Raw genomic sequence first — 25,495 nt, 5'->3', positions numbered from 1 at the left:
AGTGGTAATATTTCATTCAGTACATAAATTTTCTGAATGTAAAAAATAAAATGGCTCAACTTACCCCACTATCCCTTACTGAAGCTCTATTGCAGACATATGGGAAATGACTGTTACAGACAGACAAATAGGAAACACATTTCTAAATATTCTGATGCCTTAGCAAGTCAGGGCATTTCCTTTTAACTTGTTAACCAGTGATCCACAATGTGGGTCAACTTCAAAATACACTTCTCAATCAACCAGTGACTAGAGGGTATGAGGAGGATATGGAAGGCCTTCAGGGTATCCTCACACTAAAACAAGTGAGCAAAGAATTAGAGACACTCCGATTTCTGTTTCTGTACAAAACTATTTCTGATTTCCATTCACAGTTGTAGGCTTACGGCTTTCCATACAGCTTTTCATATTGAGTACTGCAGTGCGATTCAGTAGCACCATGACAGTACCATCATGACAGGTCAACATAACTTCCTCCTCTCAGTCAGATGAAACAGTGAAATAGTTTTCTGTGACATGATTAATGCAAACCAGAGTCAAAGCAGAAGTACTAATACAGGTCCTAATAGGGATTAAAACAGAAGGATCTACTGTGTCATATACAGTAGATCAACATTTAAGGTTTCTCCGTGCTTGTATCTCTAAGAAACACACTGTTGACGAGAAGTAAAGGATGGCAGAAGAGCTGCATTATTCTACAGTGGTTTCCAAGAATCCCATCATTTCTTCGTCGAAAGGTGAGCCTTTCTTTCTCATCCTCTTCATCAATGTCACTCTCTTTTAGTTCATTTCTATCAGTTTACAAAAATGTCCCTTCCAGACTGAAGACTATAACAATCACAATTGTTTGTGAATATTCAAATTAAAGGGTGCTTAAAGCAAGTGAGCCAGATATGGCAGCTATTTATGCTGAATCATGTTCATGTTTTTTTGTCTTTGTAATGGCAAATCTACTCTGCTATTATGTTTTAATCAAGTATTTTTACAGTTAATCAAGTACAAATTACTTTCTTAACCCATTTCACCTCATAGGTCACAATAGCGAGAATATATATTTTGTACTTTACAGGCTCTGGAGAAGTTAAAGTTGTACTTATAATAAAATGTTTCATACATTATGCATTATCATATCATTTAGAGAAGTTTCATATAATTTCTCAAAATGGTCACAAGTCCACAAGCATATTTCTCCCAGATCTACTTTTACAGACAAATGTGGCACCAGAAGTCTGTACTCAACGGCTTTAAAAACAAATACACTACCGGTCAAAAGTTTTAGAACACCTACTCATTCAAGGGGTTTTTCTTTATTTGTACTATTTTTTAAATTGTAGAATAACCGTGAAGACAGCTAAACTATGAAATAACACATATGGAATCATGTAGTAACCAAAAAAGTATTAAACAAATCAAATAGCCACTCTTTACCTTGATGACAGCTTTGCACACTCTTGGCATTCTCTCAACCAGCTTCATGAGGTAGTCACCTGGAATGGATCTCAATTAACTGGTGTGCCTTCTTAAAAGTTAATTTGTGAAATGTATTTCCTTCTTAATGCATTTGAGGCAATCAGTTGCTCCCCTGGCTTGGTGCGGGGAGCAGGAACAGGCCGGACCGGGCTGGTGACCCGCACCACAGCGTATATTTTTAACTAAGCTCGTGAGGCATAAATAAGTTATATTCTTCAATAATCAATGTGTACATATTATTAATTTGTAGAAACTGCAGATTGCTCCATTATGAATCATGCAAATATGTGAGAGAGCAGTAAGCAAAAAAAATCATGGACATTACTGTGCTCATATCTAGCAACCTCGTATATGATGTTGATATCACATTGTTTAAAACATCCATGTTGAGAACATTATCAATACAGGACCTCCATACAAGATGTGATCTAAAAAAAAACAGTTGACGCTCAAAAATGATTTCTAATATCTCTTCCACTATAACATCTATTGTTGATTTTTGCATACAAATAAATACATGTTGACAGGAAACAAAACAGCCTTTTTACTTGTTCATGGTTTTACAATAATGGCCGTTGAGCACAGATTAAAATATACTGTGTTTCATATGATTGTTTAATCTGTCTATGAGATGAACTGAACATTGGAGCTCTGACCACAATCTCCTAAATACCTGACCTCTTTGCCGCTCCAACAATCTTAGACAACCATTGAAGTCCTCATCAATCTTGTTTCATATTATGTTATTTTCCTCCTCCACAGTTCCCCCTTCTTCTCTCTCTCCTCTATTGCTGCCTTACATCTGCAATTATTTTATGAAATATGTAAACAATGGTTTTTAGTTGATCTGATACACACATATTGTGAGACTATTTTGTGTACCAAATAAACCGATCTTAACAAATTAATTATTGTATAATTGATATACTGAATAAAGGATTGGACACCCATCTTGAATAAACAAGTGGTGTAGCTTGTTTTGTCGGATCCATTTTGATCTCCCAAAAGTATTTAAACATTGCCGCAAACCCACGTCCATATTGCAGCAACCCCACTTCCATTCAACCTCGTAGTGATGGCCCAACAGTGTACTGAAGAGCTATTGCAGACGTACATGAATTAAGATATTTTAAATGTACCCTTTAAAACCACTGAGAAAGATGCAGACATAGATTTCCTGCACACAACTCTGAATAACTCCTCACACTGATATCACACACAGCATAGATTGAACAAAAGGCCCCTATATGGCCATCTCCATAGAGTGCAAGCCATAACATGATCTCCGTTTGAAGGCTGAGGATGCCACAAACAGGCCTGGCAAAGTGAAAGGCTGCACTTGTCACTATTTGTTGTCATCCAGCTATTATGTTGTATCGCTTTATTTAGATTATTCTGTCAGATCTACCAACTTCCCGCTTGAAGGTGACTGGCTACTTAAAAGGTTCTATCAACTGTAGTGGACCACAGACAGAAATCAGAGAGGTGCCACGATGAGACACACATCAGACCATCTACTCAACTACTTGCCAGTGAAGTTAGAATCATACAGTAGATATTACCATTACAAGTCAGTTAGAAAGGTAATCATACAGTAGATTTTACCATTACATGTCAGTTAGAAAGGTAATCATACAGTTAGTTAAGATGGATGACTATGTCAACCAACAGGTTATTGAATTAAACAATGTTATTGAAGAAAACGAGAATAGAGCAACGAGGAGAGTGAAGACTGAGACCGATCGGTCAGTTAAGAACTAAGAAAACACACACACACACTGACAAATACTTACACAAACACATGACACAAAAACACAGAACAATTCTAACTGATAGCAAGTCACAGTAAAAAAATACATAATAATAACATATTTGACCCTACATTTAAATATGCAAATAAATGTATGTTTTAACTGTATTCAGAGGTATTAAATGGGTAATCTGCCGTTCAAACATAAACAAAGCATCCACCATGCCACTGATTTGATGAACAGCAGAGGAATGGGGCTGGTCTTTGGTTGCAAAGACTGACCATACATGAGATCAAAATTACAGTTTTAACCATGGGCTCTATTCAATCTGTTTCGCTGAAGCGAGTGTGTTGTTATCTAATCATTACAGTATATCAGACTTTCACAACAAGGTCCCAAATTCAGATGAGTGTTGTTATCTGTCTAACTACGCTCCTCCTCTGTTGGAAATGTTTAAGGAACTTGCAAACCACATCTAAGATATTCTGTCCTTTTATAACAGACTGTCAAGACCAGCTGTCTCCAACCAAGGTCACTTTCTGAGTCAAAATGCAATTGGAGATCTGAAATCAAATCAAAATTAAATTGTATTGGTCGCATACACATATTTAGCAGATATTGTTGCAGGTGTAGCGAAATGCTTGTTTTCCTAGCTCAAGAGTACAGTAATATCTAACAATACACAACAATACACACATCTAAAAAGTAAAATAATAGAATCAAGAAATATATAAATATTCGGACCAGAAATGACTGAGTCCGGAGTATAAATAAATATATATATATACATTACCAGTCAAAAGTTTGGACACACCTACTCATTCAAGGGTTTTTCTTTATTTGGACTATTTTCTACATTTTAGAATAATAGTGAAGCCATCAAAACTATGAAATATCACATATGGAATAATGTAGTAACCAAAAAGTTTTAAACAAATCAAAATATATTTTAGATTTTAGATTCTTCAAAGTAGCCACCCTTTGCTTGATGACAGCTTTGCACAGTCTTGGCATTCTCTCAACCATCTTTATGAGGTAGTCAACTGGAATGCTTTTCCAACAGTCTTGAAGGAGTTCCCACATATGCTGAGCACTTGTTGGCTGCTTTGGGTTGAGGTCAGGGGATTGTGGTGGCCAGGTCATCTGATGCAGCACTCCATCACTCTCCTTCTTGGTCAAATAGCCCTTACACAGCCTTGAGGTGTGTTGGGTCATTGTCCTGTTGAAAAACAAATGATAGTCCCACTAAGCGCAAACCAGATGGGATGGAGTATCGCTGCAGAATGCTGTGGTAGCCATGCTGGTTAAATGTGACTTAAATCACAAATTGGAACCAAAAATCACAAATTTGGACTCATCAGACCAAAGGACAGATTTCCACCAGTCTAATGTCCATTGCTCGTGTTTCTTGGCCCAAGCAAGTCTCTTCTTCCTATTGGTGTCCTTTAGTAGTGGTTTCTTTGCAGCAATTCGACCATGAAGGCCTCCTCTGAACAGTTGATGTTGACATGTCTGTTACTTGAACTCTGTGAAGCATTTATTTGGCTGCAATTTCTGAGGCTGGTAACTCTAATGAACGTATCCTCTACAGCAGAGTTAACTCTGGGTCTTCCATTCCTGTGGCAGTCCTCATGAGAGCCAGTTTCATCATAGCGCTTGATGGTTTTTGCGACTGCACTTGAAGAAACTTTCAAAGTTCTTGAAATGTTCTGTATTGACTGACCTTCATGTCTCAAAGTAATGGACTGTCGTTTCTCTTTGCTTATTGGAGCTGTTCTTGCCATAATATGGACTTGGTCTTTTACCAAATAGGACTATCTTCTGTATACCCACCCTACCTTGTCACAACACAACTGATTGGCTCAAACACATTAACAAGGAAATCAATTCCACAATTTAACTTTTAAGAAGGCACACCTTTTAATTGAAATGTATTCCAGGTGACTACCTCATGAAGCGTGTTGAGAGAATGCCAAGAGTGTGCAAAGCTGTCATCAAGGCAAGGGGTGGCTATTTGAAGAATCTCAAATATAAAATATATTTTGATTTGTTTAAAACTTTTTTGGTTACTACATCATTCCATATGTGTTATTTCATAGTTTTGATGGCTTCACTATTATTCTACAATGTAGAAAATAGTAAAAATAAAGACAAACCCTTGAATGAGTAGGTGTTCTAAAACTTTTTACCGTAGTGTACTTGATCAAAATTATTTTACAGATCATTTTAGCATTATCCATTAGCCTTTACAATAGTTTTTAATCAGTGATTCTGAATTGTAAAACGTCATATTCTGTTATTTCAGGGGGAATTGTACTCTCATGATGGTACTGAATTAGTGTAATAAATTGACAAATATTTAATGTCAATAGGTTTCTTTACTGTCTCTTGCACAAAGTTTATGTTGGTTTTGCTGAATAGTCACAAGTGTAGACCTGGTTTATCAGAGTATTGGGACATGGCCACAGGTCTAAACCTGGTTCGTATGGGTATTTGGGCTGAGATGCAGGTGTAGATTTTTGTTTATATTAATATTGGTACTCAGTCACAGCTGTAGACCTGGTTTGTAGGAGTACTGGAGCTGAGATGCAGGGGTAGATCTGGTTAACAGTTTATGCGTTTTCAAGCTTCGGCACATATTTAGACCTAGCTTAGTTGATTAATTGGCTTCAAGCACAGGTGCATACTTTAGGTATGTCAATTTGAGATACAGGTGTAGACCTGGTTTGTATGAATATTGGGGAAGAAATACAGAAGAATACTCATTTTTATGACAATTGGGGTTGACATAGCAGTAGACCTGTTTAAAAATCTAATCTATATTGGGTTAGATGTGCAGCTGGTCTGTAACAATATTGGGTCTGAAGTACATGTGTAGACCTGGTTTGTTTGAATGTTAAGGCTTGAGTACTGGGTTAGACCTGTTTTATATGAGTATGCCCATGGTTTTACCTGATTTATATCAGTAATGGGGTGTAGTGATACACAAGGCTCATAATGGGTCTGGATGGACGTCTATTGCCCATTCAAATCCATTCTGGCAGCAAGTTTGTGGTAGGAAAAAAAGTGAATAGGGCAATAGTGTTATACCACTGTACAACTATGAAATGATTAGAATTGATTAACTGATTACAGGTCAGAGGTCACAGGACTAAGATATGCAATTAACAGGGTTGGGATGTGCAACGAATAGCTGGATATAGGTTACTGTTGGTGACTTGGGGAATACAGGCCTAGGCAAAGCAGGTAACAGGGCTGAGATAGGAAAGTAACAGGGATGAGGAGTTTTGGCAAAGAAACTGGGGTCTATGAGTAACAAATAGGACATTTAAGACTAGGATATGGGTGTATCGGTACTTGATTTTTTCAATATTAGGGTATTTACATGTGGGTATTAGGGTTAGGGCAAGGGGGTAACTGGACTAGGGTGTGTAGGTAATTGGGTTGATGTGTGTGGGTAAGTGGGCTGAGGTATATTGATATTGGGGCTGAGGAATAGGTTTAAATGTCTGTTTTTACATACCTTTCAATCAACAACAAAAAAGCTATATGGATTACATGTTAGGGTTAGTAATGGCATAAGATTTGCTTAGTGGCATGTAACACAATATATCTAAATCAATAACACAATATATCAAAATCATATTATTGGATATTAATGTGTGCCCCTTTCTCTTCCCCACAGAGAAAAAAGAGGAAGAAACAGTATATGCTGACGTAAAGGCTAAGGGAAGTGCAGTCACTCAACAAAGTCCTGCCACAACAGGTGCGTTTGGGAGATAAGGCTAGACTCATCCAGACTGCGGAAGATCCAAATTATAGCGTGATTAATCTTTGTAGACATCCAGGTTGCCTCTTACAATTTTCAAATGTTCCGGCTTAACACAGACTGTCTGTAAGTAATAGAACGTCAGTTTGGCATAGAGGAACTACGTCACTGCCTATGTCACTACCTTATCCACTTGAATAAAATACAAAATAGTAGCTAGCAAGATGGAGATCACAGAGGTTATTTTTAATGAGTGCATTTTGCAAGTGTCTAGTTTGCATCAACTACCTTCACTAAAACCATTGCAAAGGTTTTGCCTGCAAACTTTGGTTTCGAATCTCGACGTTCTGGCATGCCAGCCTCGTTATTTGTTGGGAGAGTTGTCTGTTTTTCCCTTATTGAAGTTGCCGAAAAAGTCTGTCAATGAAACCAGACCTTAGTCACTGCTGCTGCCTAGGGTCGGGCTTACGAGACTATAGAGCAATAGCTATATTAAGGTCATTTCTGAATGACCCGACATATGCAGCGTTAACCGTGAATACAGTCTCCACGAATGCCTTTACATTTCAATCGCGCTATAGTGCAAATCTCCGAGTCTGGATTGACTCTACGCTATAGTCAAATTATCCACCATTTATTGTTCAATTTTTTGATTTCATCAAATGATGGAATAACGCTTACCATTACATGTATACTTTTATGCTAACAGTATGGTTATAATAACATGACTCTTATCTTTGCTATTCCTAGTGGATGAGAGGCCTGCTCTCCACTCTCAACCCTTTCGAGGAGTGGCATTGTGTTTGGGGGGTTGTTTGTGTCCTCTTGCTTTCAGCCATTATAGGCCTCTGTGTCTACTGTGAGTATGTGGATCATAAAGTATTATGGATTTTGGAGGGTGCAGGATGACATCATAGAGCAAACATGTCTTTCTGTCTCCACAGTCATGACTGCCTTCTCAGAGCACAACACAAAGTTGGTGAGGGAACTGGTGGCCAATCAGGACCTAATGAATCTCAACAGCAATCTGAGTACAGCCAATCACATATTGCAGAGTGATTATAGCAATGTTAGCACTGCAAACCAACGTTTAGCGGCTGAGAAAGAAAAGATGTCAAGAGAGAGGGATAGACTGAACTGGAATCTTCGGGTCATATATCAGCTTGATGATTTTCCTGTCAAGAAATATTGTTCACAAAAAAATGGCACAGGAGGTAATAACCCTTCTTAAACATTAAAATACATTACTTATTAGATATTACACTTTCAATTAATATACAGTCTTAATAATACTAATATTGTTTATATTGTAGCGTTAAAACTGTAATGTTTTATTGTTGTAGAGAGAGCGTGTAACTCTTGTCAACATGGCTGGATGTTGTTCAAATCTAGTTGTTACCTGATTTTGCACCCTGCCGCTCCATGGAAGACCTGGACACAAAGCCAACAATATTGCAAACAAGAGAATGCTGATTTGGCTGTCATTGGCAGCCAAGAGGAACAGGTGGGACACTGGTACAAACAAGAGTTTAAAGGGACAGTTTCACCCAACCTTTAAGAAACTCAAACAATGAAAATGAATTTAAAAAAAAGTGAAATAGGAACTAGATTAAAATGTGTGACAGCTATGAGCTCAGGGTAAAGCAGTCATAACTGAAAGACAAAAGAACAAAGCCCATTAGAATGCTACTTCCTGTTGTGCTCTTTGTAATTTTCTCATTTGGACCTGATTACACCCATTAGATCCAGCATTTACACACTGCCTCCCGAAACTGTGAATTGCTATAAAAAATATTTTAAAAAACGCTTTCTACTAACACCTAATTTGTGGTTTCACTCACTTCTCATTAAGGAATTCATTAGTAACCACACTCAACACTACTATGATGAACATCATGGGTACTGGATCGGCCTGACTGACAAAGCTAAAGTCGGCCAATGGCTCTGGGTTAACGGAAGTAATCAGAATCAGACTGATGGGTAAGGACATTTTATTCAGTGTAAACAACAAAGAAGCATTGTTAAATCGTTCTTTGATTCAGTCATTTCTTTTCATTCACGGTGGTGTTCTCTTTTCACAGGTTTTGGAACAATCAAACTGGAGGTAATTGCGTGTTAACTGTCCCAAATAATCCACCATTGGCTAATTGGAAGGCTGCAATGTGTTTCATGGAGAACCGTTGGATCTGTGAGAGTAGAGCATTAATATGGTCAGAGTAAATTGAGTTTTATTCTTCTAATTTAAGGACCCATAACATCTGTCTGTTGGGGCCAATTCGAATTCAGGAAGTGATTTAAATATCAAATTCACAATGGAAAACCTTCATTGGCTGACCCCAACATGGGTCTGTTTTGCACGTTTTTTATATGTTAACAATCAAGGATCTGTTGTAATGTAGCTATAGTGTATTAAAAAAATTATGTTTAGTTTTGAGCTTTCATATAAATCAGGCACATTTTCTTTAATATTAATAATTTCACTTTGACAATGAATTAATGTTTTTCTAATGTCTTATTGTATTATGTTCTGTACAGTTGTTGCTATGTTCACAATAAAATATCAACCGTATGTATAGTAGTGTTTTAGAATAACATTTGTTTTGGCCTTTCATAGATCCGAAATCATATAATATTCAGTTTACAAAGCAAAGAAGGACTTGTCTTCCAAGATTGTCTTCCTTCGATTTTGATTTTTTTACACATGACGACAAGTGTAATACATAGAATGAAAGTTTTATAACCTATGCAATACTTCTAAATCAGCAGCTTTAGGCACGTGATGCAATTCATCATAATATTATTTGGGGACACGATTTTTTTTGTTTTATTCAATTCAGTCTGGTATTAGAACGGTAGCCCCTATGTGCAAAAGCAGGGTGTCTGCGGAAAGCTGAGTATCTTGGCTATTGATCTGCCTTCAAATATTTGGTGTGACTTACTACCATATGTGGGCATATGAATTTATAAGGGCAGGCCATGCCGATGATCTCATTTCAAGATGCCTGCTACCTACATTCCGGCATAAACGAAATCAACACGGTGTACGTTGATACACACCGAAAGCCGGGACTTCACAGATCATGAGGATATCTTTTTGTCTGCCTGTGACCTACTTTTATTGATCACCAACCCCAAAGTCAAAATTTTATTTTACAAAACCTTTTCACCAAACAGGGTAAGCTTAGATTTGGTCTGTGTTTGAGCTATAGCTGCATGCAAGATCCTTAGGTTGGTAGGAACAAATCCAGCCTATTACCAATGTTATCTGATGATGTATGACTTAGGGGCGGCAGGTAGCTTAGTGGTTAGAGCGGCAGGTCGCTGGTTCTAATCCCCAAGCCGACTAGGTGAAAAATCTGTCGATGTGCCCTTGAGCAAGGCACTTAACCCTTTGCTCCTTAAGTCCCATAAACGCGCAAGACTATTATTTATGGCAACATCGAATGTCCACCGAGTGACTATGTCTTTGCACATCAAAAATATGATGTTGCCTGCTTATGCACTGTAGTCATCCATTACACAGGGGATTGGCTACTATGGCACCTTGACAGTCTTGTAGCCAATGAGATAAGCTTTCCAGGGATATGCAGTTGACCTGGGTGGGACAAAGCAAGGCCTAGAACCTTTTATGCGTAATGCGAACTATTGTTACCTGGCTCAGAGACGAGACGCACCGAGCACGCTATATTACATTGTAAACAGACTTCATCGCTTTAATTTTATCGCTCTAGCATAGAAGATGGCTTCTCAAGAAAAAGAAAAATGGAAAAACTAAGAATATCGAACAGGAAGCTAAAAAGAAGGCAGCTATGAATAAGTATCCCGACATAGAAGCTTTGAAGAAAATACTGGAGTCGGATCAGGGGAGCAATTTGGACAACGAGGATTTCGACTCGGCTGACGAAGAATGCTTTCTAGAAAGATTGGATCCACTTTTAGATCTGTAAGTAAATTATTTTCATGACTTTATATAGCTAATTTACTATATGTGTTTCGTTTTTTATAAGTTGTCTGCTTTTTGTGCTTTGGATTTAGTTTACATAGGCCTATGTAACAAGTAATTTAAATGTTATATAATTCCAAAGTAGTTAATGTCTATGTTTCATATTAGTTCCCTATTTGCTATTCTAAGTTTCATCCTTGTAACTTTGGAGAGGCCACTAAACTCTCATGGCCATTGTTTATTTGTGGTTCTCACTGCTGCCTTTGTCTCCAAAGTGTTACTTTTTGCATTGTGTGTATGTTTCCCACCTATGTTTAGGCTTGGTGTTTTTACTTTACAGTAATGTCGTTTAGTAAATGTAGTCAACTGTAATTCTGTGTGTCTTACAACAATATATCCCTTTATTTTATTCACCACAGAGTGGAGGATGCAGAGCTACACAGGCCCCATGTAGCTCAGTTGGTAGAGCATAGCGTTTGCAACGCCAGGGTTGTGGGTTCGATTCCCACGGGGGGCCAGTATGAAAAATAAATGTATGCACTCACTAACTGTAAGTCGCTCTGGATAAGAGCGTCTGCTAAATGACTAAAATGTAATGATGTTTGGGAGCCACCCCTCCCCAGCAAGCACCCCCGCTGGTCAAGGTCTTCACCCCCCACTGCTATGTCAATCACCCCTTCTGATGGTTCTACATCCACCACTCGACAAAGGCCCCACTGCTCTTCAACCCCTCCACTGCAGGCCCTGGCACCACTCCCCTCTCTGCCAGTTCATCTGGAGGTTCGGGGACAGGGAGGAGATCTAGGCCTCAACAGAGAAGAGGGAGAGGCAGTGGAAGCAGCACAACAGAGGGAGATGAAACTGAGGACAGGTTGCATACGGTCCTTGATGATGAGGAGCCAGAACAATTTAGGTTTAAAGCAGCAATTGGCAGTTGAAACAATAGCAAAGTGCATCCCCGCCCCTGTTTTGGTAAAAAGCTGAGGGATGGGGCTGGATAAATGTAACCACTCTCAAATTCATAGAAAGAGCTATGGATGCAAGGACTGACCATCCATGATATCAACATTATAGTTTTAACCATGTTATTAGGCTATAAAGTGTTTGTTTATGTATTTTTTTAAACGACCATTGGAGGAAAACAAGCGTATATTTTGAACTAAGCTCATGAGGCATAAATAAGTTATATTCTTCAATAATCAATGTGTACATATCATTAATTTGTAGAAACTGCAGATTGCTCCTTTAAGAATCATGCAAATATGTGAGAGCGCAGTAAGCAAAAAAAATCATGGACATTACTGTGCTCATATCTAGCAACCTCATATCTGATGTTGATATCGCATTGTTTAAAACATCCATGTTGAGAACATTAACAATACAGGACCTCCATACAAGTTGTGATCTAAAAACACCAGTTGACGCTCAAAAATTATTTCTAATATCTCTTCCACTATTACATCTATTGTTGAATTGTTGCATACAAATAAATACATGTTGACAGGAAACAAAACAGCCTTTTTACTTGTTCATGGTTTTGCAATAATGGCCGTTGAGCACAGATTAAAATATACTGTGTTTCATATGATTGTTTAATCTGTCTATGAGATGAACTGAACATTGGAGCTCTGACCACAAGCTCCTAAATGCCTGACCTCTTTGCCGCTCCAACAATCTTAGACAACCATTGAAGTCCTCATCAATCTTGTTTCACATTATGTTATTTTCCTCCTCCACAGTTCCCCCTTCTTCTCTCTCCTCTATTGCTGCCTTACATCTGCAATTATTTTATGAAATATGTAAACAATGGTTTTTAGTTGATCTGATACACACATATTGTGAGACTATTTTGTGTACAAAATAAACCGATCTTAACAAATGAATTATTGTATAATTGATATACTGAATAAAGGATTGGACACCCATCTTGAATAAACAAGTGGTGTAGCTTGTTTTGTCGGATCCATTTTGATCTCCCAAAAGTATTTAAACATTGCCGCAAACCCACGTCCATATTGCAGCAACCCCACTTCCATTCAACCTCGTAGTGATGGCCCAACAGTGTACTGAAGATCTATTGCAGACATACAGGAAATGAAATAAGATATCTTAAATGTACCCTTTAAAACCACTGAGAAAGATGCAGACATAGATTTCCTGCACACAACTCTGAATAACTCCTCACACTGATATCACACACAGCAAAGATAGAACAAAGGCCCCTATATGGCCATCTGCATAGAGTGCAAGCCATAACATGATCTCCGTTTGAAGGCTGAGGATGCCACAAACAGGCCTGGCAAAGTGAAAGGCTGCACTTGTCACTATTTGTTGTCATCCAGCTATTATGTTGTATCGCTTTATTTAGATTATTCTGTCAGATCTACCAACTTCCCGCTTGAAGGTGACTGGCTACTTAAAACGTTCTATCAACTGTAGTGGACCACAGACAGAGATCAGAGGTGCCACGTGGAAACACACATCAGACCAACTACTCAACTACTTGCCAGTGAAGTTAGAATCATACAGTAGATATTACCATTACAAGTCAGTTAGAAAGGTAATCATACAGTAGATTTTACCATTACATGTCAGTTAGAAAGGTAATCATACAGTTAGTTAAGATGGATGACCATGTCAACCAACAGGTTATTGAATTAAATAACGTTATTGAAGAAAACGAGAATAGAGCAACGAGGAGAGTGAAGACTGAGACCGATCGGTCAGTTAAGAACTAAGAAAACACACACACACACACTGACAAATACTTACACAAACACATGACACAAAACACAGAACAATTCTAACTGATAGCAAGTCACAGTAAAAAAATACATAATAATAAAACATTTGACCCTACATTTAAATATGCAAATAAATGTATGTTTTAACTGTATTCAGAGGTATTAAATGGGTAATCTGCCGTTCAAACATAAACAAAGCATCCACCATGCCACTGATTTGATGAACAGCAGAGAAATGGGGCTGGTCTTTGGTTGCAAAGACTAACCATACATGAGATCAAAATTACAGTTTTAACAATGGGCTCTATTCAATCTGTTTCGCTGAAGCGAGTGTATTGTTATCTAATCATTACAGTATATCAGACTTTCACAACAAGGTCCCAAATTCAGATGAGTGTTGTTATCTGTCTAACTACGTTCCTCCTCTGTTGGAAATGTTTAAGGAACTTGCAAACCACATCTAAGATATTCTGTCCTTTTATAACAGACTGTCAAGACCAGCTGTCACCAACCAAGGTCACTTTCTGAGTCAAAATGCAATTGGAGATCTGAAATCAAATCAAAATTAAAATTGTATTGGTCGCATACACATATTTAGCAGATATTGTTGCAGGTGTAGCGAAATGCTTGTTTTCCTAGCTCGAAGAGTACAGTAATATCTAACAATACACAACAATACACACATCTAAAAAGTAAAATAATAGAATTAAGAAATATATAAATATTCGGACCAGAAATGACGGAGTCCGGAGTATAAATAAATATATATATATACATTACCAGTCAAAAGTTTGGACACACCTACTCATTCAAGGGTTTTTCTTTATTTGGACTATTTTCTACATTTTAGAATAATAGTGAAGCCATCAAAACTATGAAATATCACATATGGAATCATGTAGTAACCAAAAAAGTTTTAAACAAATCAAAATATATTTTATATTTTAGATTCTTCAAAGTAGCCACCCTTTGCTTGATGACAGCTTTGCACAGTCTTGGCATTCTCTAACCATCTTCATGAGGTAGTCAACTGGAATGCTTTTCCAACAGTCTTGAAGGAGTTCCCACATATGCTGAGCACTTGTTGGCTGCTTTGGGTTGAGGTCGGGGGATTGTGGAAGCCAGGTCATCTGATGCAGCACTCCATCACTCTCCTTCTTGGTCAAATAGCCCTTACACAGCCTTGAGGTGTGTTGGGTCATTGTCCTGTTGAAAAACAAATGATAGTCCCACTAAGCGCAAACCAGATGGGATGGCGTATCGCTGCAGAATGCTGTGGTAGCCATGCTGGTTAAGTGTGCCTTAAATCACAAATTGGAACCAAAAATCACACATTTGGACTCATCAGACCAAAGGACAGATTTCCACCAGTCTAATGTCCATTGCTCGTGTTTCTTGGCCCAAGCAAGTCTCTTCTTCCTATTGCTGTCCTTTAGTAGTGGTTTCTTTGCAGCAATTCGACCATGAAGGCCTGATTCACACAGTCTCCTCTTAACAGTTGATGTTGACATGTGTCTGTTACTTGAACTCTGTGAAGCATTTATTTGGCTGCAATTTCTGAGGCTGGTAACTCTAATGAACTTATCCTCTACAGCAGAGTTAACTCTGGGTCTTCCATTCCTGTGGCAGTCCTCATGAGAGCCAGTTTCATCATAGCGCTTGATGGTTTTTGCGACTGCACTTGAAGAAACTTTCAAAGTTCTTGAAATGTTCTGTATTGACTGACCTTCATGTCTCAAAGTAATGGACTGTCGTTTCTCTTTGCTTATTGGAGCTGTTCTTGCCATAATATGGACTTGGTCTTTTACCAAATAGGACTATCTTCTGTATACTGTCACGGTTTCGGCCGAGACTGCTCCTCCTCCTGGTTCGGGCAGGCTTCGGCGAGCGCCGTCCCCGGAGTACTAGCTGCCACCGCTCTATGTTTCGTCAGTCGATTGCTTTTGTCTGTCTGTATCACCTGTGGCCATTTGTGTGTTGATTGCGTGCCCTATAAGTTCCTTGTTTTGTGTTAGTATTATTGTGTGTTGTTAATTTTACTGCCACAGTGTCGGAGCTACGTCTTTGCTCCCTGTTTGTTTTGTGTTTAGTGTTTACGCGTGTGCTTAATTCTCCCTCGCCTCTTTGTGTTTTTGAGGTCAGAGGTTTTCCAGTTTCTTTGGACTATTAAATATACTGTTGGACTTTACCTCAGTGTCCTGCGCCTGACTCCTCCACCACATCCACATCGGTAACGTGACAGAACAACACACCATCATGGAGTCAGCAGGAACAACGGCGGTACCCGAATCCCTGGAGGACCGGATCAACTACCAGGACAACATGATCCGGCAACTCGGGACCGCCATGGACGAGGTGTCCCACACTCTGCGCCCGATTGGTGAATCGAGAGGTGCCCACGCACTCTTACAACATCCCATCACCAACGGCCAGTCCTCCTCTCTCAGCACCGGAACCCAGTGGCATTCGGCTCTCGCTCCCGAGGGCATATGACGGTTCTGCAGCCGGGTGTCAGGGATTCCTCCTGCAGGTGGAACTTTACCTTGCCACCATACACCCGGCACCCTCGGGATACGAGCGTCTCCGCCCTCATCTCCTGTCTATCCGGCAAGGCGTTGGAGTGGGCCAACGCCGAATGGAGGGAATAGACGCCGCAACCATCACCTACGCGGAGTTCTCCCGCCGCTTCAGGGCTGTCTTCGATCATCCACCTGAGGGGAAAGCGGCGGGAGAGCGTCTATTCCACCTTCGACAGGGGAAGAGGAGCGCACAGGAGTTCGCACTGGAGATCCGGACACTAGCGGCTGATGCGGGGTGGAATGAGAGGGCCCTCATCGACCACTACCGGTGTAGCCTACGAGAGGACGTTTGACGTGAGCTGGCCTGCAGGGACATCAACCTGTCGTTCGACCAGTTGGTGGACATTTCCATCCGTCTAGACACCCTGCTGGCTACCCGCGGACGTCCCGAGTGGGGGTCGTCCATTCCACCCTCCAGCACCTCCGAGCCGATTCCCATGGAGCTCGGGGGTGCTGGCGCTAGAGAGAGGAGGAGAGGGAACCCGAGGGGGGCCATCCCGTGCACCACCTGTGGTCGTGGAGGACACACCGCGGCCAGGTGCTGGGGAGGGTCTCCTGGGAGAGGTGACAACAGGCCACGCACTGGGGAGTCATTTCAGGTGAGTAGGCGCCCCACTTACCCAGAGCTTTCTGTTGGTCACATGAGTATTCCTGTGAGATTTCCACAGGTGGCACCTCATTCCCAGCATAAGGCGCTAGTAGATTCAGGCGCAGCTGGGAACTTTATTGATCGGGCATTTTGTGGTAGGTTAGGAATTCCCCTTCGGCCGGTAGAAGCTCCATTTCCTGTCCACGCATTAGACAGCCGGCCGTTGGGGTCGGGTCTGATCAGGGAAGTCACAACACCACTGACGATGACGACGCAGGGGGGTCATGAGGAGACCATTCAGTTTTATCTGATTGACTCTCCTGCGCACCCCGTGGTGTTGGGCCTTCCCTGGTTAAGCACCCATGATCCTACCATAGCGTGGCAACAGAGGGCTCTTATGGAGTGGTCTGCCCAGTGTGTAGGGAGATGTCTAGGTGTTTCCGTAGGGGCGACCTCGGTAGAGAGTCCGAACCAAGTGCCCGCACTGCGCATTCCCCCTGAGTATGAGGATTTAGCACTCGTGTTTAGCAAATCGAGGGCAATACGGCTACCTCCTCACAGACAGGGGGACTGTGCGATAAATCTCCAGACAGGAGCAGCCCTTCCCCGGAGTCATGTGTGTCCCCTGTCTCAAGAGGAAACAGCGGCTATGGAGACTTACATAGCTGAGTCCTTGGCACAGGGATACATACGGTCCTCTACTTCCCCGGTCTCCTCGAGTTTCTTCTTTGTGAAGAAGAAGGACGGGGGATTGCGCCCGTGTATTGATTACCGTAGTCTCAATCAGATCACAGTTAAATACAGTTACCCACTTCCACTGATTGCGACGATGACGGAGTCATTACGCGGAGCGCGGTTCTTCACAAAGTTGGATCTCAGGAGCGCGTACAATCTGGTGCGCATTAGGGAGGGGGATGAATGGAAAACAGCATTTAGCACCACCTCGGGTCATTACGAGTATCTCGTCATGCCATAGGGGTTAATGAATGCTCCTTCAGTCTTCCAATCCTTTGTTGACGAGATTTTCCGGGACATGCATGGGCAGGGTGTAGTAGTTTACATCGACGACATCCTAGTGTATTCTTCTACACGAGCCGAGCATGTAGCCCAGGTGCGCCGAGTGTTGAGAAGACTGTTGGAGCATGACCTGTATGTCAAGGCAGAGAAATGCCTGTTCTTCCAGGATTCCGTCTCCTTTTTGGGTTATCGGTTGTCCACGTCTGGCGTGGAGATAGAGGTAGACCGGGTATCGGCCGTGCGTAATTGGCAAACTCCAACCACTGTAAAAGAGGTGCAGCAGTTCTTGGGTTTTGCTAATTACTACCGGAGGTTTATTCGGGGTTTTGGACAGGTTGCAGCTCCCATTACGTCCCTGTTAAAGGGGGGTCCGGTTCGTTTGCAGTGGTCGGCTGAGGCGGACAGGGCATTTGTCAAACTAAAGAACCTGTTCACCTCGGCCCCTGTGCTGGCGCATCCGGATCCCTCTTTACCCTTCCAAGTAGAGGTAGACGCGTCCGAGACCGGTATTGGGGCAGTTCTGTCACAACGGTCCGGCACGCCACCTAAACTCCGCCTCTGTGCGTTCTACTCCAAGAAGCTCAGCTCGGCGGAGCGTAATTATGATGTTGGGGACAGGGAGCTGTTAGCCGTAGTCCAGGCCCTAAAGGTGTGGAGGCATTGGCTTGAGGGGGCTCAACACCCTTTCCTCATTCTGACTGATCACCGTAACCTGGAGTACATCCGGGCAGCTAGGAGATTGAACCCTCGTCAGGCTAGGTGGAACATGTTCCTAACCCGGTTCGTTTTTAAGATCACATACATCCCTGGGTCCCAGAATGGTAAGGCAGACGCCCTGTCCCGGCGGTATGACACAGAGGAGAGGTCCAACGAGCCTACTTCCATATTGCCGGAGTCTTGTTTGGTGGCTCCGGTGGTATGGGAGGTCGATGCGGAAATCGAGCGGGCACTGCGTACCGACCCTACTCCCCCGAGTGTCCTGTGGGGCGGACGTCACGTTCCGCTTCGAGATTCGTGATCGACTGATTTATTGGGCTCATACATCACCCTCCTCTGGACATCCAGGTATTGGCCGGACCGTGCACTGTCTTAGCATGAAATACTGGTGGCCAACGTTAGCTAGGGATGTGAGGGTTTATGTCTCCTCCTGCTCGGTGTGTGCCCAGTGTAAGGCGCCTAGACATTTGCCCAGGGGTAAGCTACACCCCCTGCCCGTTCCACAACGACCATGGTCCCACCTATCGGTGGATTTCGTAACCGATCTTCCCCCCTCCCAGGGGAATACCACCATTTTGGTCGTTGTGGATCGGTTTTCCAAGGCCTGTCGTCTCCTTCCCATGCCGGGTCTCCCTACTGCCCTACAAACCGCTGAGGCCCTATTTACCCATGTTTTCCGGCACTATGGGGTCCCCGAGGATATAGTGTCTGACCGAGGTCCCCAGTTCACCTCCAGAGTTTGGGGGGCGTTCATGGAACGGTTGGGGGTCTCGGTAAGCCTTACCTCGGGGTACCACCCAGAGAGCAATGGGCAGGTGGAACGTGTCAACCAGGATGTGGGTAGGTTTTTGAGGTCCTATTGCCGGGACCGGCCGGAGGAGTGGTCTAGGTTCATCCCCTGGGCAGAGATGGCCCAGAACTCTCTCCGCCACTCCTCCACCAATGTAACACCTTTCCAGTGTGTTTTAGGCTATCAGCCGATCCTGGCACCATGGCACGAGAGCCAGATCGAGGCTCCTGCGGTGGACGAGTGGATTCGGCGCTCGGAGGAGACGTGGGACGCTGCCCATGTCCATCTGCAGCGTGCCATCCGTCAACAAAAGGCGAGCGCCGACCGCCACCGCAGTGAGGGACCGGTGTACGCACCGGGAGATCGAGTCTGGCTCTCGACTCGAAACCTGCCCCTCCGCCTGCCCTGCCGGAAGCTGGGTCGGCGGTTTGTGGGGCCCTTCAAAGTCCTGAGAAGATTGAACGAGGTGTGTTACAGGTTACAACTGCCTATAGAGTATAAAAATATTAACCCCTCGTTGCATGTGTCTCTTCTCAGGCCGGTGGTAGCTGGCCCACTCCAAGAAGATGAGATAGGAGAGACCCCTCCGCCCCCTTTGGACATCGAGGGGGCCCCGGCGTACCGGGTCCGGACCATCTTGGACTCGAGGCGCCGGATGAGTGGTCTCCAGTATGTCGTGGAGTGGGAGGGGTACGGTCCGGAGGAACGGTGCTGGGTGCCCAGGAGGGACATACTCGATCCATCCCTCCTGACTGAGTTTCACCATGGGCATCCCACGCGCCCGGGTCCTCGTCCTCCTGGCCGTCCCCGAGGCCGGGGTCGGCGCACGGCTGGAGCCGCGCGTCAAGGGGGGGGGGTACTGTCACGGTTTCGGCCGAGACTGCTCCTCCTCCTGGTTCGGGCAGGCTTCGGCGAGCGCCGTCCCCGGAGTACTAGCTGCCACCGCTCTATGTTTCGTCAGTCGATTGCTTTTGTCTGTCTGTATCACCTGTGGCCATTTGTGTGCTGATTGCGTGCCCTATAAGTTCCTTGTTTTGTGTTAGTATTATTGTGTGTTGTTAATTTTACTGCCACAGTGTCGGAGCTACGTCTTTGCTCCCTGTTTGTTTTGTGCTTAGTGTTTACGCGTGTGCGTAATTCTCCCTCGCCTCTTTGTGTTTTTGAGGTCAGAGGTTTTCCAGTTTCTTTGGACTATTAAATATACTGTTGAACTTTACCTCAGTGTCCTGCGCCTGACTCCTCCACCACATCCACATCGGTAACGTGACATATACCCACCCTACCTTGTCACAACACAACTGATTGGCTCAAACGCATTAACAAGGAAATCAATTCCACAATTTAACTTTTAAGAAGGCACACCTTTTAATTGAAATGTATTCCAGGTGACTACCTCATGAAGCTGGTTGAGAGAATGCCAAGAGTGTGCAAAGCTGTCATCAAGACAAGGGGTGGCTATTTGAAGAATCTCAAATCTCAAATATATTTTGATTTGTTTAAAACTTTTTTGGTTACTACATCATTCCATATGTGTTATTTCATAGTTTTGATGGCTTCACTATTATTCTACAATGTAGAAAATAGTAAAAAAATAAAGACAAACCCTTGAATGAGTAGGTGTTCTAAAACTTTTTACCGGTAGTGTACTTGATCAAAATTATTTTACACATCATTTTAGCATTATCCATTAGCCTTTACAATAGTTTTTAATCAGTGATTCTGAATTGTAAAACATCATATTCTGTTATTTCAGTGGGAATTGTACTCTCATGATGGTACTGAATTAGTGTAATAAATTGACAACTATTTAATGTCAATAGGTTTCTTTACTGTCTCTTGCACAAAGTTTATGTTGGTTTTGCTGAATAGTCACAAGTGTAGACCTGGTTTATCAGAGTATTGGGACATGGCCACAGGTCTAAACCTGGTTCGTATGGGTATTTGGGCTGAGATACAGGTGTAGATTTTTGTTTATATTAATATTGGTACTCAGTCACAGCTGTAGACCTGGTTTGTAGGAGTACTGGAGCTGAGATGCAGGGGTAGACCTGGTTAACAGTTTATGCGTATTCAAGCTTCGGCACATATTTAGACCTAGCTTAGTTGATTAATTGGCTTCAAGCACAGGTGCATACTTTAGGTATGTCAATTTGAGATACAGGTGTAGACCTGGTTTGTATGAATATTGGGGCAGAAATACAGAAGAATACTCATTTTTATGACAATTGGGGTTGACATAGCAGTAGACCTGTTTAAAAATCTAATCTATATTGGGTTAGACGTGCAGCTGGTCTGTAACAATATTGGGTCTGAAGTACATGTGAGACCTGGTTTGGGTACTGGGTTAGACCTGTTTTATATGAGTATGCCCAAGGTTTTACCTGATTTATATCAGTAATGGGGTGTAGTGATACACAAGGCTCATAATGGGTCTGGATGGACGTCTATTGCCCATTCAAATCCATTCTGGCAGCAAGTTTGTGGTAGGAAAAAAGTGAATAGGGCAATAGTGTTATACCACTGTACAATTATGAAATGATTAGAATTGATTAACTGATTACAGGTCAGAGGTCACAGGACTAAGATATGCAATTAACAGGGTTGGGATGTGCAACGAATAGCTGGATATAGGTTACTGTTGGTGACTTGGGGAATACAGGCCTAGGCAAAGCAGGTAACAGGGCTGAGATAGGAAAGTAACAGGGATGAGGAGTTTTGGCAAAGAAACTGGGGTCTATGAGTAACAAATAGGACATTTAAGGCTAGGATATGGGTGTATCGGTACTTGATTTTTTCAATATTAGGGTATTTACATGTGGGTATTAGGGTTAGGGCAAGGGGGTAACTGGACTAGGGTGTGTAGGTAATTGGGTTGATGTGTGTGGGTAAGTGGGCTGAGGTATATTGATATTGGGGCTGAGGAATAGGTTTAAATGTCTGTTTTTACATACCTTTCAATCAACAACAAAAAAGCAATATGGATTACATGTTAGGGTTACTAATGGCATAAGATTTGCTTAGTGGCATGTAACACAATATATCAAAATCAATAACACAATATATCAAAATCATATTATTGGATATGAATGTGTGCCCCTTTCTCTTCCCCACAGAGAAAAAAGAGGACGAAACAGTATATGCTGAAGTAAAGGCTAAGGGAAGTGCAGTCACTCAACAAAGTCCTGCCACAACAGGTGCATTTGGGAGATAAGGCTAGACTCCATCCAGACTGCGGAAGATCCAAATTATAGCGTGATTAATCTTTGTAGACATCCGGTTGCCTCTTACAATTTTCAAATGTTCCGGCTTAACACAGACTGTCTGTAAGTAATAGAACGTCAGTTTGGCATAGAATAACTACGTCACTGCCTATGTCACTACCTTATCCACTTGAATAAAATACAAAATAGTAGCTAGCAAGATGGAGATCACAGAGGTTATTTTTAATGAGTGCATTTTGCAAGTGGCTAGTTTGCATCAACTACCTTCACTAAAACCATTGCAAAGGTTTTGCCTGCAAACTTTGGTTTCGAATCTCGACGTTCTGGCATGCCAGCCTCGTTATTTGTTGGGAGAGTTGTCTGTTTTTCCCTTATTGAAGTTGCCGAAAAAGTCTGTCAATGAAACCAGACCTTAGTCACTGCTGCTGCCTAGGGTCGGGCTTACGAGACTATAGAGCAATAGATATATTAAGGTCATTTCTGAATGACCCGACATATGCAGCGTTAACCGTGAATACAGTCTCCACGAATGCCTTTACATTTCAATCGCGCTATAGTGCAAATCTTCCGCAGTCTGGATTGACTCTACACTGTAGTCAAATTATCCACCATTTATTGTTAAATTTTTAGATTTCATCAAATGATGGAATAACGCTTACCATTACATGTATACTTTTATGCTAACAGTATGGTTATAATAACATGACTCTTATCTTTGCTATTCCTAGTGGATGAGAGGCCTGCTCTCCACTCTCAACCCTTTCGAGGAGTGGCATTGTGTTTGGGGGTTGTTTGTGTCCTCTTGCTTTCAGCCATTATAGGCCTCTGTGTCTACTGTGAGTATGTGGATCATAAAGTATTATGGATTTTGGAGGGGTGCAGGATGACATCATAGAGCAAACATGTCTTTCTGTCTCCACAGTCATGACAACAAAGTTGGTGAGGGAACTGGCGGCCAATCAGGACCTAATGAATCTCAACAGCAATCTGAGTACAGCCAATCACATATTGCAGAGTGATTATAGCAATGTTAGCACTGCAAACCAACGTTTAGCGGCTGAGAAAGAAGAGGTGTCAAGAGAGAGGGATAGACTGAACTGGAATCTTCAGGTCATATATCAGCTTGAGGATTTTCCTGTCAAGAAATATTGTTCACAAAAAGATGGCACAGGAGGTAATCACCCTTCTTAAACATTAAAATACATTACTTATTAGATATTACACTTTCAATTAATATACAGTCTTAATAATACTAATATTGTTTATATTGTAGCGTTAAAACTGTAATGTTTTATTGTTGTAGAGAGAGAGTGTAACTCTTGTCAACATGGCTGGATGTTGTTCAAATCTAGTTGTTACCTGATTTTGCACCCTGCCGCTCCATGGAAGACCTGGACACAAAGCCAACAATATTGCAAACAAGAGAATGCTGATTTGGCTGTCATTGGCAGCCAAGAGGAACAGGTGGGACACTGGTACAAACAAGAGTTTAAAGGGACAGTTTCACCCAACCTTTAAGAAACTCAAACAATGAAAATGAATTTTAAAAAAAGTGAAATAGGAACTAGATTAAAATGTGTGACAGCTATTAGCTCAGGGTAAAGCAGTCATAACTGAAAGACAAAAGAACAAAGCCCATTAGAATGCTACTTCCTGTTGTGCTCTTTGTAATTTTCTCATTTGGACCTGATTACACCCATTAGATCCAGCATTTACACACTGCCTCCCGAAACTGTGAATTGCTATAAAAAATATTTTAAAAAACGCTTTCTACTAACACCTAATTTGTGGTTTCACTCACTTCTCATTAAGGAATTCATTAGTAACCACACTCAACACTACTATGATGAACATCATGGGTACTGGATCGGCCTGACTGACAAAGCTAAAGTCGGCCAATGGCTCTGGGTTAACGGAAGTAATCAGAATCAGACTGACGGGTAAGGACATTTTAATCAGTGTAAACAACAAAGAAGCATTGTTAAATCGTTCTTTGATTCAGTCATTTCTTTTCATTCACGGTGGTGTTCTCTTTTCACAGGTTTTGGAACAGTCAAACTGGAGGTAATTGCGTGGTAACTGTCCCAAATAATGCACCATTGGCTAATTGGAAGGCTGCATCGTGTTTCATGGAGAACCGTTGGATCTGTGAGAGTAGAGCATTAATATGGTCAGATTAAATTGAGTTTTATTCTTCTAATTTAAGGACCCATGACATCTGTCTGTTGGGGCCAATTCGAATTCACTCAATTCAGGAAGTGATTTAAATATCAAATTCACAATGGAAAACCTTCATTGGCTGACCCCAACATGGGTCTGTTTTGCACGTTTTTTATATGTTAACAATCAAGGATCTGTTGTAATGTAGCTATAGTGTATTAAAAAAATTATGTTTAGTTTTGAGCTTTCATATAAATCAGGCACATTTTCTTTAATATTAATAATTTCACTTTGACAATGAATTAATGTTTTTCTAATGTCTTATTGTATTATGTTCTGTACAGTTGTTGCTATGTTCACAATAAAATATCAACCGTATGTATAGTAGTGTTTAGAATAACATTTGTTTTGGCCTTTCATAGATCCGAAATCATATAATATTCAGTTTACAAAGCAAAGAAGGACTTGTCTTCCAAGATTGTCTTCCTTCGATTTTGATTTTTTTTAGCACATGACGTACAAGTGTAATACATAGAATGAAAGTTTTATAACCTATGCAATACTTCTAAATCAGCAGCTTTAGGCACGTGATGCAATTCATCATAATATTATTTGGGGACACGATTTTTTTTTGTTTTATTCAATTCAGTCTGGTATTAGAACGGTAGCCCCTATGTGCAAAAGCAGGGTGTCTGCGGAAAGCTGAGTATCTTGGCTATTGATCTCTGCCTTCAAATCTTTGGTG

The 25,495-nt window shown here is 41.6% G+C and overlaps 1 protein-coding gene across 1 annotated transcript; it reads left to right on the top strand.

The window, feature by feature from the left end:
• The first annotated feature begins 7,936 nt into the window (after positions 1-7,936).
• Positions 7,937-25,092, top strand: LOC123487322 (asialoglycoprotein receptor 2-like). Its single transcript, XM_045218542.1, has 4 exons — positions 7,937-8,204; positions 8,334-8,494; positions 8,843-8,970; positions 24,632-25,092. Exons 1-4 carry the CDS (start codon positions 7,937-7,939, stop codon positions 24,768-24,770), a joined length of 696 nt encoding a protein of 231 aa, XP_045074477.1. The 3' UTR covers positions 24,771-25,092.
• The last annotated feature ends 403 nt before the right edge of the window (positions 25,093-25,495 follow it).

Source organism: Coregonus clupeaformis, unplaced genomic scaffold, assembly GCF_020615455.1.
Source record: "Coregonus clupeaformis isolate EN_2021a unplaced genomic scaffold, ASM2061545v1 scaf1651, whole genome shotgun sequence".
Classification (NCBI taxonomy): Eukaryota; Metazoa; Chordata; class Actinopteri; order Salmoniformes; family Salmonidae; genus Coregonus; species Coregonus clupeaformis.
Note: the sequence above shows the minus strand (reverse complement) of the source record. Positions and strands in the feature narration are given on the sequence as shown.